This window comes from Phoca vitulina, unplaced genomic scaffold, assembly GCF_004348235.1.
Source record: "Phoca vitulina isolate PV1807 unplaced genomic scaffold, GSC_HSeal_1.0 scaffold33, whole genome shotgun sequence".
NCBI lineage: Eukaryota > Metazoa > Chordata > Mammalia > Carnivora > Phocidae > Phoca > Phoca vitulina.
Window position 1 is genome coordinate 9457677 of NW_022589736.1, and position 14520 is coordinate 9472196.

The 14520-nt window shown below is 44.1% G+C and overlaps 1 protein-coding gene across 1 annotated transcript in view; it reads right to left on the reverse strand.

Moving 5' to 3' along the window:
• The window catches only part of ITIH5 (inter-alpha-trypsin inhibitor heavy chain 5), a 79128-nt gene extending 70683 nt beyond the window's left edge, over positions 1–8445 (reverse strand). Inside the window, exon 1 of the mRNA XM_032425881.1 lies at positions 8260–8445. Coding sequence (XP_032281772.1) covers positions 8260–8349 — 90 coding nt within the window. The 5' untranslated portion in view covers positions 8350–8445. The remainder of the gene's footprint in view (positions 1–8259) is intronic.
• Between the last annotated feature and the right edge of the window lie 6075 nt (positions 8446–14520).

The following is a 14520-nucleotide window of genomic DNA, read 5'->3' on the forward strand; positions in this document are numbered from 1 at the left end:
TATAGAAAATAATGATGTGTGGGGTGCCTGGGTGGCTCAGTCATTAAGCGTCTGTCTTCGGCTCAGGTCATGATCCCAGGTCCTGGGATTGAGCCCCACATCGTGCTCCCTGCCCGGCAGGAAGCCTGCTTCTCCCTCTCCCACTCCCCCTGCTTGTGTTCCCTCTCTCGCTGTGTTTCTCTCTGTCAAATAAATAAATAAAATCTTTAAAAAAATAATAAAATAAAATAAAACAATTGTTAATAATTAGAAATAGCCTAAAATATCTTAAAAAAAGGTCTGGTTCAGTATATTATTCAGTATATTCAGCATATTATGATACATGGATTAATGACACGGCTATAGAAAATAATGATGTGTGGGGTGCCTGGGTGGCTCAGTCAGTCAAGCGGCTCTTGGTTTTGGCTCAGGTCATGATTTCATGGTCATGACATCGAGCCCCACATCAGGCTCCTCGCTCAGCCCAGAGTCTGCTTGGGATTCTCTCTCCCTCACCCTCTGCCCCTCCTGCTCGAGCTCTCTCTCTCTCAAATAAATAAATAAATCTTTTTTAAAAAGAAAAGAATGGCGTGTATCTATATTTACTGGCATCAATAAATGTTCACTTTACTGGACTTCAGTGCTGTCCACCAAACATTTCTCTAGCTGTCTGCCAGAAGGGTTGCATTTTCTGGGACCATTGCAAAGGCAGGGGGCCATGCAACTAGCTCCAGCCAATAACTTAGGGATGTGAGTAGCATTCGTCACTTCCAGGTCAAGTGATTTAATTACAGACGTATGATCCTACAGAATTGCTTTTGCTTTCTGGTACAGTAATTAGCAATGTTTGAACTGGTAGCTGCTCATCAAGCCCAACTTCCCAAGTGACCACCACCAATCCACGATGGACAGGTTGTGTAAGCAAGACATAAATGTGTGGTATTTAAGACACTGAGATTTTTAAGACATTGTTACCACAGAATAACCTAGCCTAGCCTGATTAATATATCCATGGCACATTTTAAGTGACTAAATCTGGTAATAAAACATTATAGAAGGGAAAAATGAAGGGGGGGAAATTGGAGGGGGAGATGAACCATAAGAGACTATGGACTCTGAGAAACAAACTGAGGGTTCTAGAGGGGAGGGGGGTGGGGGGATGGGTTAGCCTGGTGATGGGTATTAAAGAGGGCACGTTCTGCATGGAGCACTGGGTGTTATGCACAAACAATGAATCATGGAACACTACATCAAAAACTAATGATGTAATGTATGGTGACTAACATAATAAAATAAAATTTAAAAAAATTGTATTTAACATGATCTAATTTTCATAAGTGTAAATGTTTCTATGTGTAGAATGTGCACCACAGTGCTAAGGGCTGCTACCTTTGGGTGGTTGAATTATTTTTCTTTAAACTTCCCTGTATTATCTCAGTTTTTCACAAATTAACATGCTTTACTTCCGTAACAGAAAAAAACAATAAAGATATTTCTGTTTGGTAAACTAAAGTCATAACAGTAATGTTTTAATCCCTATCCTCCTTTGATCTCCCCTGAAAAAAAAATATAGATATTGTAAATTGTAAATTATCATTATAAGCCATTGTAAATTATCATTATAAGCCATTACAGAGCCTCCTATTCTATAGAACATGGAACAGGAGAAACAGTATAGGATTTAGGTTGACACCCACCACCCTGAGTCCAAATGAGAACCAAACAATTAGTAGGATGATACTGGTTTCTCTCTCTAAAATGAGGTTTTATATCTGAGACACTGTCCATGGAAAGCCAGAATAAGCATTCTGGGCAAGGTCTTCACCAGCTCTGCAGGTTCACGTCAGGTCTTTCTCTTCCTCAAATTGTGGAATAGGCTGGGGACCACTTAACGTCTCAATGGTCAGAAGGAAAGCCCAACCTCTCTCAGGTATTATTATCTGTGATTGATCTCAAGTATTTTCTTTGAAGTTTCGTCCTCTGTAAAATAGGTTTTCCAAGAAAATAAACAAGCTTTCAGGAGAACAAGAGAAGTTTGTTTTTCATTTTTGAGATGACTATCTGATGTCTCAGGGGATCGCTATGGCAACGCTTCAGTCCAAGTTTAAAGGAGATTGAACCAGAATCAAAGCTTCCCGGTGGAGACAGACTCCTGGTGCCAGTGAGGATTGGAACTGGAAATGACACCAATGTCGTCATCATTGTTTTTAGTTAGGAATTCCTGATCCCTTTTATGGTTCGAGTGTTTCCCAAAGCCTCATAAGAATTTGGGAGTGGGGTTTCAGGACAGATATGTAACTGACTCCAGCTCACTGTCAAGGGTGCCATGAGTAGTGATCTCAAGAGCTTGGAGTTCCAAATCATAGACTTAGGAGACGGCCCAAATAAGATTCTTTATTCTTCCTGAGCTGGGCTTATTCAGCATTGGAACAGAAGATGTCCAGGCCACAATATTTATTGAGAAACATAAGCCAGGATCCTTGCCATCAAGGACCATACTATATAACTTGAAAGAAAGAAAAGTACTCATGAAAGCTTAATAGAGAGGGTGCTTTTTGTAAGTTACAAAGGAAATGGAAAAAAGTAGAGTTTGCTATGCCCCTGAGTGACCATGAGAGGCTCTACACTAGAGGTGTGGTTGAACCAGTTGTGCAGGCATTTGCTGGAGTGGGACGAAAGGGCAGGAGAAACTGATGGAGCATCAGGTTCAATACAGGAACTATGCTGAGAAATAGCTTCAGAGACCTACCACCGCTTCTCAAACTTGTATGGACCAAGCAGCACTCACTACCAGGAGTGAGAGGGTTAGTGAAGATTTCCTTTGCACAAAAAATGTAGCAATAACACTGTCGGGGCTGTGGAGTCTAGAATCCCCCATCTACATTATCATTTAGTCCAGCTACAGGTAAAAGACAGCAGGGATTGCTTAAATATTCATAATTTGAGTAATACGGACTGTATTTCCCCCCCAGATTTATCACAGTGTTGGATCAGTATTAGAAGAAAGAGAAATACCCTTAGAGCTTTCCAAAAGGTCCATAAATGGGGAAAGAGCATGGGAAGAGAGGAAAACAGCGAAACCTAATTCTAACCTGGGTGAAAGATATTCAGAATATGCAGAACACAGACATTCCCTCTTGGCATGGATGCTGTAATGACCCAGGTTGACTGAACAGAAATGTCTGGGTTCCATAACAGATCCAAGGGATGCTGCATTTGGGCCAACCTCAGCCACACCCTCATCAAGGGACAGAAGGGGAGAGTTCCTACAGGGCTCTGTACTAGGAACCTACTTATCATTTGGTCCCTGTCCGCTGGGGGTGTTCTGATCCTGAAAGCAAGAGCCAGGAACTCAGGAGTCTGGGCCACAGAGATGTGCTAGAGGGCCTGACAAGACCTATGGCCACAGGTTGGAAAAGCACTAGAGTCGCAGTCCGTCACCTGGGCTGAGAACAATTCATCTGGGAAGATTCCTTCCTGTTTGGGTAATGACATGCTTTGCACAAAAGTTTTATTCCTTCAGAGTAATGTTGCTGCAGGATGTTCAGCTATGATTAGTTTGCAATTCAGGGGCACCCATAATCTCAGCCATGGAAGAAGAAGAAACTTCACTTTTGGGCTACAATTCCAAACAATTTCCAGGTAGTTTAAAAAAAAAAAGAAAGGCAACTGGCCTTAGGCAAGTCACTGTTTCTTTTCTTCACCTGTGAAAAACAAGGGAAATGGACTTTGCCTCTAGGAAAATAAGGAGATTCAGGAATCCCACCCCCTCCCCCGGAAATACTTAGGTCTTCTTCCCATGGCCCCATCTTCCTAAATGGAGCCAGCCAGCTGGTCGTTAGCTACAGGGAGATAGCCGGGGTCTCCGACTGAAACCCTGACAGCACTGGAGGCAAGACTGCTTTCGATGAGCATCCGAGGTGTGGGGGAGATTGCTGGGTAGGAAAATGAAGTCAAATACAATTCATGGATCCGGTTCTCAATACGTCCCTCTCCTCCCTCCCCCTTCCACTCGATGAAACAAGAGACGGCTCGTTTGGGAGTGAGTAAATCTCTGGACTCTCTCCCACAGTATCCTCCTTCCCATTCATTTGACGACTCCTTTTTAACAATCACACCCATGCCTCTAAAGGAGACAGTCCGGAGTGGTTTGGAGCTCACAAAATCTTTTAGTAACTTTACTTTTTAAAGAGTTAAGAACAAAAACAAAGACAAAAACTTGTCTTGATTCTTGATTTGTGTTTCCAAATGCAGAGGTTTGGTTCTGAGCGGCAGATTATAAAAAACGAAAACTCCAGAAATTCTCAATTCAGGGAATCAGAAATGTATCCCCACAATCGATGTGGTACTACAAGCATATACTGAACACTATCCATATGCCAGAAGTCGCAAATAAAAGTGACATTGAAACAAATTCTATTACGTTATAAATATGAAAGTGGCTTGGTCTTTGGAGGAGTCCGTAAAGCCCAGCCTTGGCATTCAGCACACCTGGGTTCTAATCCAGGCTCTGCACGTGTCACTAGGGTCTGTCACTTCCCCTAGGGGGAATTCTGTGGTTCTCCTGGAAAGTAAGCACACTAAGACTTTCCTTGCAGCGGTAGTCAGAGATTTAACCAGGCGGTCCATAAACAATAAAAACAGCTAATATTACTTTGGTGCTTACTGAATGCATGTACTCTGTGTGAATTAACCCACTTACTCTTCACAGCAACTGTAAGAGAAGAAGTGGGTTTATTATTATTATTTAGAAGCTAATAAAATGTAAGCTTCAGGATCCCTCACTTGCACAGTCCCTCAACAGTGGCTGATGTCTGTGGTGTTTGTCAGCCTTTAAAAAGGTGGCATTTGTTGTGAACTGTTTATCATCTTAAACAAATGTTCACTTTAGCACCTAATTTTTGTGGTCATAATTTGATATTCTTTTTCTTCAAGAGGGCCCTGCCAATTACATAAACTTGACTTGCCTCTAAGAACCTAGATCCACCCCTGCCAATGAGAGTAACAGTTCTATCTTGCAGATGATGAAACTGAGACCCAGAGAGGTTAAGTTACTTGCCCAGGTACACACAGCCAATTAGTGCTGGGATGCAGATTTGAACCTAGACAGTCTGGCTCCACTTGGAGTGCTCTTCACCATATCCTTTATTGCTTCTTATTATTTTTACATAGAGCCACTAGCAAACTCTGTGGGACATTAGGAACACTCAATAATTAGTGGCTATCGTTATTTTGTAAATTAGAAACTGCTTTCGTAGTAATAGGAATACAGCCCTATCCTGATTTAAGGAAACAATATCAATTTGAAATTTAGGAAACAGATAAATCTGTAACAGGCTGATTTTATACACGAGACTTCCTTTTTAATATTAATTTCCTGAAAGATTCTTTTAAAGTAATAATATTCTACATGTGGTTGGTGGATCATCTGTATCAGAATCACCTGGGCCCCACCCCAAACCTAATGGATCTAAACTGAAGGGAGTGGGGTGGGGGCTCAGGAGTCTGCATTTTTTTTTAAGATTTTATTTATTTATCTGACAGAGGGAGAGAGAACACAAGCAGGGGGAGCGGCAGGCAGAGAGGGAGAAGCAGGCTTCCCGCGGAGCAGGGAGCCCGATGCGGGCTCCATCCCAGGACCCCGGGATCATAACCCAAGCTGAAGGCAGACGCTTAACGACTGAGCCACCCAGGCGCCCCAGGAGATATGCATTTTTTTTAAGATTTTATTTATTTGAGAGAGAGAGAGAGCGCGCGCACAAGCACAAGCAGGGGGAGGGGCAGAGGGAGAAGCAGACTCCCCACTGAGCAGGGAGCCCGATGCGGGCTCGATCCCAGGACCCTGGGATCATAACCCAAGCTGAAGGCAGACGCTTAACTGACTGAGCCACCCAGGGCTCCGAGTCCGCATATTTGATGAGCGCCCTGAGTGTCCTTTTGCATACCAAAGTTTGAAGACCGCTGCTGAGAGCAGTCCCTTCCTCTGGGTAATGTTTACAAATGGGGTGGAGGGCCAGAGGGAATGAAGGAACTTGAATTTAAGGTGTTACTAGTAATATTGCCAATTGAAGGTAAGCAACAAATAACAATTGCAATGTAAGCTAATAGGCATGTTCTTGGACATTAAAATTTACATAAAATTGACATACTCATTTACATTTATAAATTAAGTTTACATATAATTTTGAAGACCAAAATTATGGAGAATAAGCACTAACTCCATTGCTAGGTACTGTTTGAAGTTTCAATCTTCAAGATCCTTTTAATTAAGTAATTTCACCATCCCCATTCTAGAGATGAGTGAACAGAGACTCACAGATAATAAGTAACTCTCCAGGGAGTGCAGGGCCAGGATTTGGACCCAGGAAGTCTGGTTCTGGAGCCTGTGTTCTTAAATCCTACATCACACACACACACACACACACACACACACACACACACACACGTTGTTACTTCTTTTTTTTTTAATAGAGATAAAAAGGTAAAATTTGCAAATTTTCATAGAATTTCATATCTTGGGAATTTCTGTCTGAGTCATTTTCAAGATGTATAAGTAGTGCTGTGGTTTGAAGGCAGCATGAAATCCCTAAAATGGGCCAAATGCATGTTATTCTATGCAGGAAAAGTTTAGTGTTAAGCCTACTTGCACTGGCAGATGTTGGAGCTTTAATCCCTCCTCCTAGCTCATAAACAGAATCCTTGTTTTGGTTCCTCCCACACTTTCCTCCCTCCGCCCCCCCCCAAAACTTTCAAGCTCTTTACCCCAAATTCCTTCCCCCTGCGCTGCAGCAGCCCAAGCCTGATGGCAAGAGCTAACAGTAAGTGCGGACACTGTACCAAGCACTTTAGGAGTATTAACTCTTCAATCCTTAATACCCTATTATTTCCCACAGTTTACAGATTTGGAAATTGAAGCTACCAGTGACTTGCCCAGCATCCCAGAGCTGGACAGAACCAGGAATCAAACCCCGGCCGCCTGACGCCAACCCCATGCCCTTAGCCACTGACGAACACATCTAGCATTTATTGAGCGCCCACTGTATACCAGGTCCTTGACACAAACTAGCAGCTGGCTCCTTAAAGTATGCTCAAAAGGAGCTGTATTCCCCCTGCCATGACCAACCAGAAAGGAAGGCGAAGAGAAATTAAATAGCCTGTCTGGGCCACACAACTGTAAAGGGCAAAGTAAAGACTAGTCTTTCTTTCTGGATCCAAAGCGGGCACTTTCCCCCCTCCACCTCTCAGCTTCCTGGACTCTGTCCTGGTTATTCCTCCTGACGACCCTATAAGAGAAGTACCATTTCTTTCATTGTGCAGAAAGCACATCCATGGGCAGAGTCAACAAGAGAGTAACTGTCTTCCAGATCTGCTCTTCAGAGCAAGCTGCTAGAAAAGTATGTCTACTGATCTCTTGTTCCCATCCTGTGAAACATGCTTTAAGCTAAACAATTTTAAAACAATTTAAATGATACATGTGGAAACAGCACCAGGAGATGTAGATAAGCACTGCCTACTTTAATTGGGACACAGCCATTTCCCCCATAAGGTCTTTACATTGGTATTTTTGTCAATTCGTTTTATATTTTTCAAAAAGCTTTTCTGTTCCTCAGACATGGCAATGAGATTTCATACTTGCAAGTTTTTATCCACCTGTGAGGTTGAGCCTTTCAAAACAAACTCTGGCAGATGCACAGAATATTAACTCCAGTAAGTGAGCCCTCGGTTTTTGGTCCTCCCCGACCATCAGGCCACCTTTGAACTGCTAACCCATTGATAAGAACCTGATGGGAAAGTCGAGTTCCCCTGGTTTTCAGATGGGGAAAGTGGAGGAGAGTTTGCAAGTTCTAGATTGTGCTTTTTTCTCTGAACAGCTAGGAACAACAGTAACAACACACCACCCCATACTTGCATCTTAAAGAAGAAACTTGGTAATTGGCTTGGGGCTCTCTCTCTCTCTCAAAACTGAACACCGTCAACAACAGGAGCCAATATTTGGTTCTGCAGAGCTTTCAAGTCCCAGACACAATTCTGCAGGAAAGTTCACCATCCAAACTCTCGCCAAGAGTGACCAACAGATGGAGAAGCTTGCGAGCAGAAGATTGGGGATCGGAGAGGAGAAGGGGGGACGATGTGACAGGAGGTGGGGGTGATCCCTCCCTTCCCTGCGTCCAGGAGCCATTCAAGGGAGTCTGTCCAACAGCCACGCGCCGGAAGAAGGGGGCGGGAAGGGATGGCAGCCTGCGCCCCGGGCCATCTCTAGGTCCTCCCAAATCTACTTACTTGTTCCGAAGTGTCATCCCGGGTTCTCGCGTCTTCCAGAGACCCCGCGCAGAGCGGCAGCCCCAAGCACAGCCCTAGCAGCAGGAGCATGGCGGGGGCGAGAGCGCGTCGGTGGCACTGGGACGAGGCGGGTCGCGCGCAGGGGACAGCTCCGGGGCGCCGTGGCTGCAGACGTGCTCCGCCCCCCTCCGGGCCCCGCCCCCGCGCGCCCCGCCCCCGGCCCGCCCCGCGTCCACCCGGGGCCCAGTTGGGGCCCTCCTGCCCCAGGGAGAGGCCCCGCAGGCCAGCCTCACCGCGAGCCCAGCTCGCCCCCGGGTCTCCTCCGCGGCCCGCCCTTCAGCTCCGCCTTCCTCGCCCCATTTCCCTCAGTCGCCTTCTGCCGCCACCTTCAGGGCTTGGGACACCTGCCACCCGACCCCCAAATCTTTCTCTCCTGTAAGGTGTGAAATGCTTCTTCCCGGACTAGCTTAAGTTCCTGTGGCAGGAGGATACGGGAGTAGCCCACCACCCCCTCACCTGCTCTATATACCACTCCCCCACCTGCTGTGTATACCACCACATCCCCTCACCTGCTATTAATACTACCCCTTGCCTGCTGTATATACCAATACCCCCCATCTGTTCTATATACAACTCCCAACCCGCTATATATACCCCCTGCCCTCACCTGCTATATATACCACCCCCCAACTGTTCTATATACCACTCCACCTGCTGTGTATGCCACCCCCTGCCCTCACCTGCTATATATACTACCACCACCACTCCCCACCTGCCAGCATAAAGCCAACATGAAACCTTCTTACTTCTGCCCAGGGAGCAGCACATGCTTCTTGGCATCCTGCATTGAAGCTTAGAAGCCAAATCAAGGGACGCTAATTAGTGGTTTAATGCAGAAAGTACCAGCAAAGTTGTCCCCTTTTATGCAGTTCTGGCTTAAGGGGGCAGAAAAGGAGAGGCTAGAATGGAACTGCGTAGGGTATTTCTAAGTGAATATCACTGTGTGTGTTAGTTACAAACTATTGGTGGTGATTTCTGTTCTGCCATAAGAATTATTATCTGCCAATTCTCCACACGCGGGCTTTCACACCTTGTGTCATCTTTTTATCTGCTAGACACACAGTGTAGCTAGAGCCACTTGTTTATTTCAACTTTCAAAAGCCAGTCGCTTTGTCAAAGATGTTTTCTCTGTCTCTATAAAAACTGCATCTAAATCCATGAGCTGAATGATAGTGAGAGACTGGCAACAACCTTGATGGCCAAGAACAGGGAAGTGGCTAACTCAAATGATGGAACATCCATCCTCTGGAATATTAGGCAGCCGTTAGATAAGAATCACAAGGCCTGGAAACATGAGAAAGGTTTACAGTGTAATCTAGAGGAAAAAATCAGATTACATAACCATATCAACAGTATGATTATAAGGTAAAAATACAGACACATGGACATAAGAACTAGGGAAAAAAACATGAAAAATGAAAAGAATGGATGGTTAGTTTACGGTGATATCTCTTCTTAAAATATTTTATTTACTCTTATTGAAATGCTGTTTGTTCAACAAAGACATTAAGAAAGGAGGGAGAAACAGGTTGCCATTGTAAAAGAAAGGAAAGAAAATCATTGTCATTAGCAGTTAATCATTTCCAAGCCTAACCACTAACTGAAATACACTCAACCAACAAGAAGCAACAGTAGCTGGTCCAGCGAGGTTTTACAACAAAACCACCAGTAAAGGAGAACTCTGAAGCAGGTCAAAGGATTTTTATTTTCAGTTCTTCGGCATAATCTAACCATGAGGTTGCCAATGTACCCCGTACCCAGGCTGACTCTGAAACTTGGCGGCATACGAATCATGTACACACCCTCTCCTCATTTCTAACTAAGGAGGATAGTCCCCAATCTTCTGGAATCAAAGCATGCCTGTTCCCCCCCACCCCCCTTAAAGGAAATACCCACTTGTGAACTGAAAGTTGAATTGGAACAAAGCTGGGTTTTTTGAAAGGGGACCACAGAACTGGGATCATGTCTTTGTCTTCCCCTTCCTACTGTTTCCCCTCTACGTCTCAACTCTTTTTGGCCTTCAGTCTGCTCTTTTCCCAAATCTGTCCCAACTGGTTTCTGCAGGGGTCCAAGGTCAAGAAAAAGGAATTCTCCTTTCTTCATCTTGTAGGACTCTGCAATTCTACTGTAGGCCATGGGGCTGGGGCTTATGATGTTCATTTTGAGGACATCTTTACCAATTGGATCAGCAATTCCTTGAGCAAAAGCATCTCCCACAACTTCTAGCACTGTGCTAAATATATGGTTAGCACTTAACGAACATCTGATGAAGGGAATTAGGAGACAGGAGGCCTGGGGGTGGGAGCCTGAGCTGGCTGTGCTGAGGACAAGGAGGCCTGGGCTGTAGTCCCAACCTGGTCACTATCTAGCTACATGATTTGGGAGAGTTTCTGAAATTCCCAGTATTGGCAAACGATAATAGCCTAGGTTTCTTTGTGACTTCTGAGCATCTGTAGGACTGAATAGGGATGGTCTTTAAAAACTAGGTAGGTGTAATAAAAATAAGACCCAGTGAAAGTTTTCCAAAACTGTTCACAAGCATAGGCCATGATGTATATTGGCCTTATAAATAAATATGAAAAAAATTAACTGTCCCCCGAAAAAAGGGCTGAGGTGTCCCCACACACATTTGTCTTTTGATGCGATGTTTCTCATTTCACCTCCAGAGGAGCTGGTTTTCCAGTTTGAGACAACTGAGCTCTTAGACCCTCAGAGCTCAAAGCTCACACCTCAAAAGACCCTAAAGGACATCTAGCCCACTCCGGATTTTTCCATCAAGACACCTCATAGGACTTGCCCAGGACCTCAGTCCGTTAGAGACAAATCTCTGGCAAGGCCCCAGGTGTTCACAACAGAATCTAGTGTGGGGTTCAGCAGCAAGGGCTTCAGGGAGAAGGACGAAGAAGAGCTGCTTCACCCAGGTCAGAGAGGCCCTCTGTGCCAGCTCTTGGTAGGAAATGGCTCCCCAAGTAACTGAAGGGTGGGCCAAGCGTCCCAAAATTTTAGCGTCAGACTCATTAGAGTTAGGGGCTTTATCCTGCTCTTCTACTTGAGACTGCCAACCGATGGCTAAGCTAGGCAAGGCAGAGACTGAAGAGGAAAAGGTGGGTTGTTGTCCATTTATTTTCTTTTTCTCTCCCTTGAATTTGTACCCTGAAGCCCCAGGTTCCTCTGTCTAGCTGTTCTGAGATTCAAGCCCTCCCCAAGTCCTCTGGGCTCCCCCTTCGGTCCCTCCTTTACCCCATTCTCCTTTTTGAGTGTCTATGAGGCCATTGTTCTAATGTGGGCCAGCTACTTCTTCCTTCCCTGGTCTCACATTTTTATCTACTTATATGGCCTTGTGGTTCTCTGGGACCCCTGACAACTTTGCATAATTGCTACAGTTTCTTACAACCTTGGCTTTTTTTTTTTTTTTCCCCCTCAATCAAAAGGCCTAAGGAGGAAATGGACTTCGGCTCCATATTTCTCAGGAGCCCGGGATATCTTGGGAGTCTAGTTACACCCACTTTTTACCTATTTTACCAACCACTGATTTTTATCCAGGGAGAAGATTTGCAGAAGTAGAAATAGAGAATGCAGTTTTCTAATTTCTTCTGATAATGATTTGCTGAAGTTATCAACTAATCACAAAGTGTAACACATCATATTTTATTTTAATATGGTTTCCTAAACAGCCTCTTGCTCTCTCTTGACCCTTGCTCTTCATGGATTCCTCTCCTTTCTGGAATGCCTCCCATTGGCTCCCCACCCAATCCTGCAAATGTCACTTCCTCCATGGTCCTGGTCAAGTAGGTAAGTGCTATTCATACCTCTGATGGAGCCCTCATCTCTGTGTTTACATGTCTTTCTCACTAAACCAAGACCCAATGAAGGACAGGCTGCGTGTTTTATTCATCTTTAGATGCTTTGTTAGCATCCAGTATGTCATCCAAGCTTGAGAAATATTTAATGAATAAATAAGGAAAACTCAGAATGATATGCTTTCCATATTGTGCATTTCACTGAAAATTTGTATAACACCAGCCTGCGTGGCCAGTGACTGGCCGCAAGACCAGAGTACTGACCTCTCTGGAGGTAAATATTTTCAAAGAAAAACATAATATTGACTCCTCAATTGCCAAAAACATTTTAGCCCATAATTATCTATCTTTGTAAGAGTTATTACAAGAACTGAGGGAAAACAAGTGAATTTTAGACCCTCAATATAATACTCTATGGGATGCTCAATCTTCTCTCAGACTATTGAATTCCTGATAGACTTGAATTCTACATGGTGAGGGAAGCAAGTTCTAATCCAACAATTCCCCACTCTTACCTCTATTTTTCACACTTGATCTTAGCCAAAAGGCCGAGAAGCGATTACCTCTATTTTTCTATCCCAGACACCCTTGCTCCTTCAAGGATCTCCCATCAAAAAATCTGCTTTCAGAGACTGCTACAATCTGTCTCCAAACACACACATAAGAAGCATCTCCCTCCCTTCAAAAATTTTAAGGTCTATATGTAGTAATATAATTTTAATATTCCCTAGGTCCTCAGAAGGCACAATCAGCACTAATTTTGCCTTATTTCCTCTTGCCAGTTCTTCACTGTTTGGTATTAGCTGTAGGTGGGGTCTTTATCTTTATCTTTATCTTCTATATCTGCATTAATGTGTGATTCAAAGCCAGCAAACAATTCTAGAGAAATATTTGTCAGCTGAACAATGCTTTGTCCCTGTAGAGATGCTTGTTAAACAGTGAACAATCTCAGTGCAAAGTTAAGAATCATTTTTATTTTCTTTTGGAAGGATTCCTAGAGAAACAAGTGGTATCCTAATTTTCTGGGCTTTAACGTGGGACCACAGGAGACTTGGAATAGCACAGAGGATCCACTGATGCCATCACGGAGATGGACATTCAGTTCAACCTGTCTCGGTGCCCGATATTAATGCCCCATCCTGCTACTGTCTCTGACTCCAGGGCATGAAGACAGAAGCCAGCGAAACTGCAGTTGATCTACAGGGTGTGGTTCCTCCCTGAAGACTTGCCAGATCCTTTCCAGACAGATGTTGGGAGATGTCCAGAGAACTTTCACTGAAAGCCACAGGTGTGTCTTTGGAAGGCTCTTGGCTAAAACAAAACAGTGTTGGTTTTGTGGTTGATGCTGAGAGATATATTGTACTCCATGAATCAGATCTAAAAACAGAGCTGTCATCAAGTTCTTTCAGCGGTGCTCATGGGGTTGTTGCCTGCTGGCAAGCAAGAAAGCCTCCTGTCTATGTAACATATGCACCAGGTTTGGATCTCACAGGTGCGGACTTGCTGAACAAAAATATGTAATCCTTTCTTCCTTACATCTCAAGGTTTTCCCATACTGAGTTCCCATTCTCTTGCCAATTCATGATAAGCCATCAATATGGGTTTCTTTTTAAATTAAATTATTTAAATAATTTAATAATTAAATTAAATTATTATTGTTTCTTAGTCAATTTAGGGTTCTTTGCCTTCTTACCTATCCATTGGATTGCTTCTAAATTCCATTAAGTCATCAGGTAATGGAGTGGAGGTGTAAAGGAGGAGCCTCTGGTCCTTGGTCACCATCTGTGTTATGGACTGAATGTTCGTATCCCCCCTCCAAATTAATTATGTTGAAGCCTTAATCCCCAGTGTGATGGTATTTGGAGGTGGAGCCTTCGGGAGGTAATTAGGGTTAGATGAGGTCATGAGGGTGGGGTTCCCATGATGGGATTCACGTCCTTATAAGAAGAGCTGTGTAAGGACCCAGTGAGAAAGCCACCATTAACAAACTAAGAAGAAAATTCTCACCAGGAACTGAATTGGCTAGCACCTTGATCTTAGACTTCCAGCCTTTAGAACTATAAGAAATAATGTTGTTTCAGCCACCCAGTATGTAGTATTTTGTTATAGCAGCCTGCTGCTGACTAATCCAACCTATCCATGTTGACATGCATCATCCCATCTGGTTTAGGACCATATGTCTACCTCTGTGCTGGACTCCACTCAGTGACTCAAGTGCCCATATAGCCTCTGGTTATAAGGTTTATCTCCACCCACCCAAGTCCCCTCCTTCCATTCACAAGGCCCTTCCAGGTCTGCTGACTTTCAGCATCACATGCCTGCCATCATCAGTCACCTAGGGAAACCTAGACTCTTCCTCTCTCCATTAGGACCTCCACTGGACTTATTGAAGAGTTCTTAG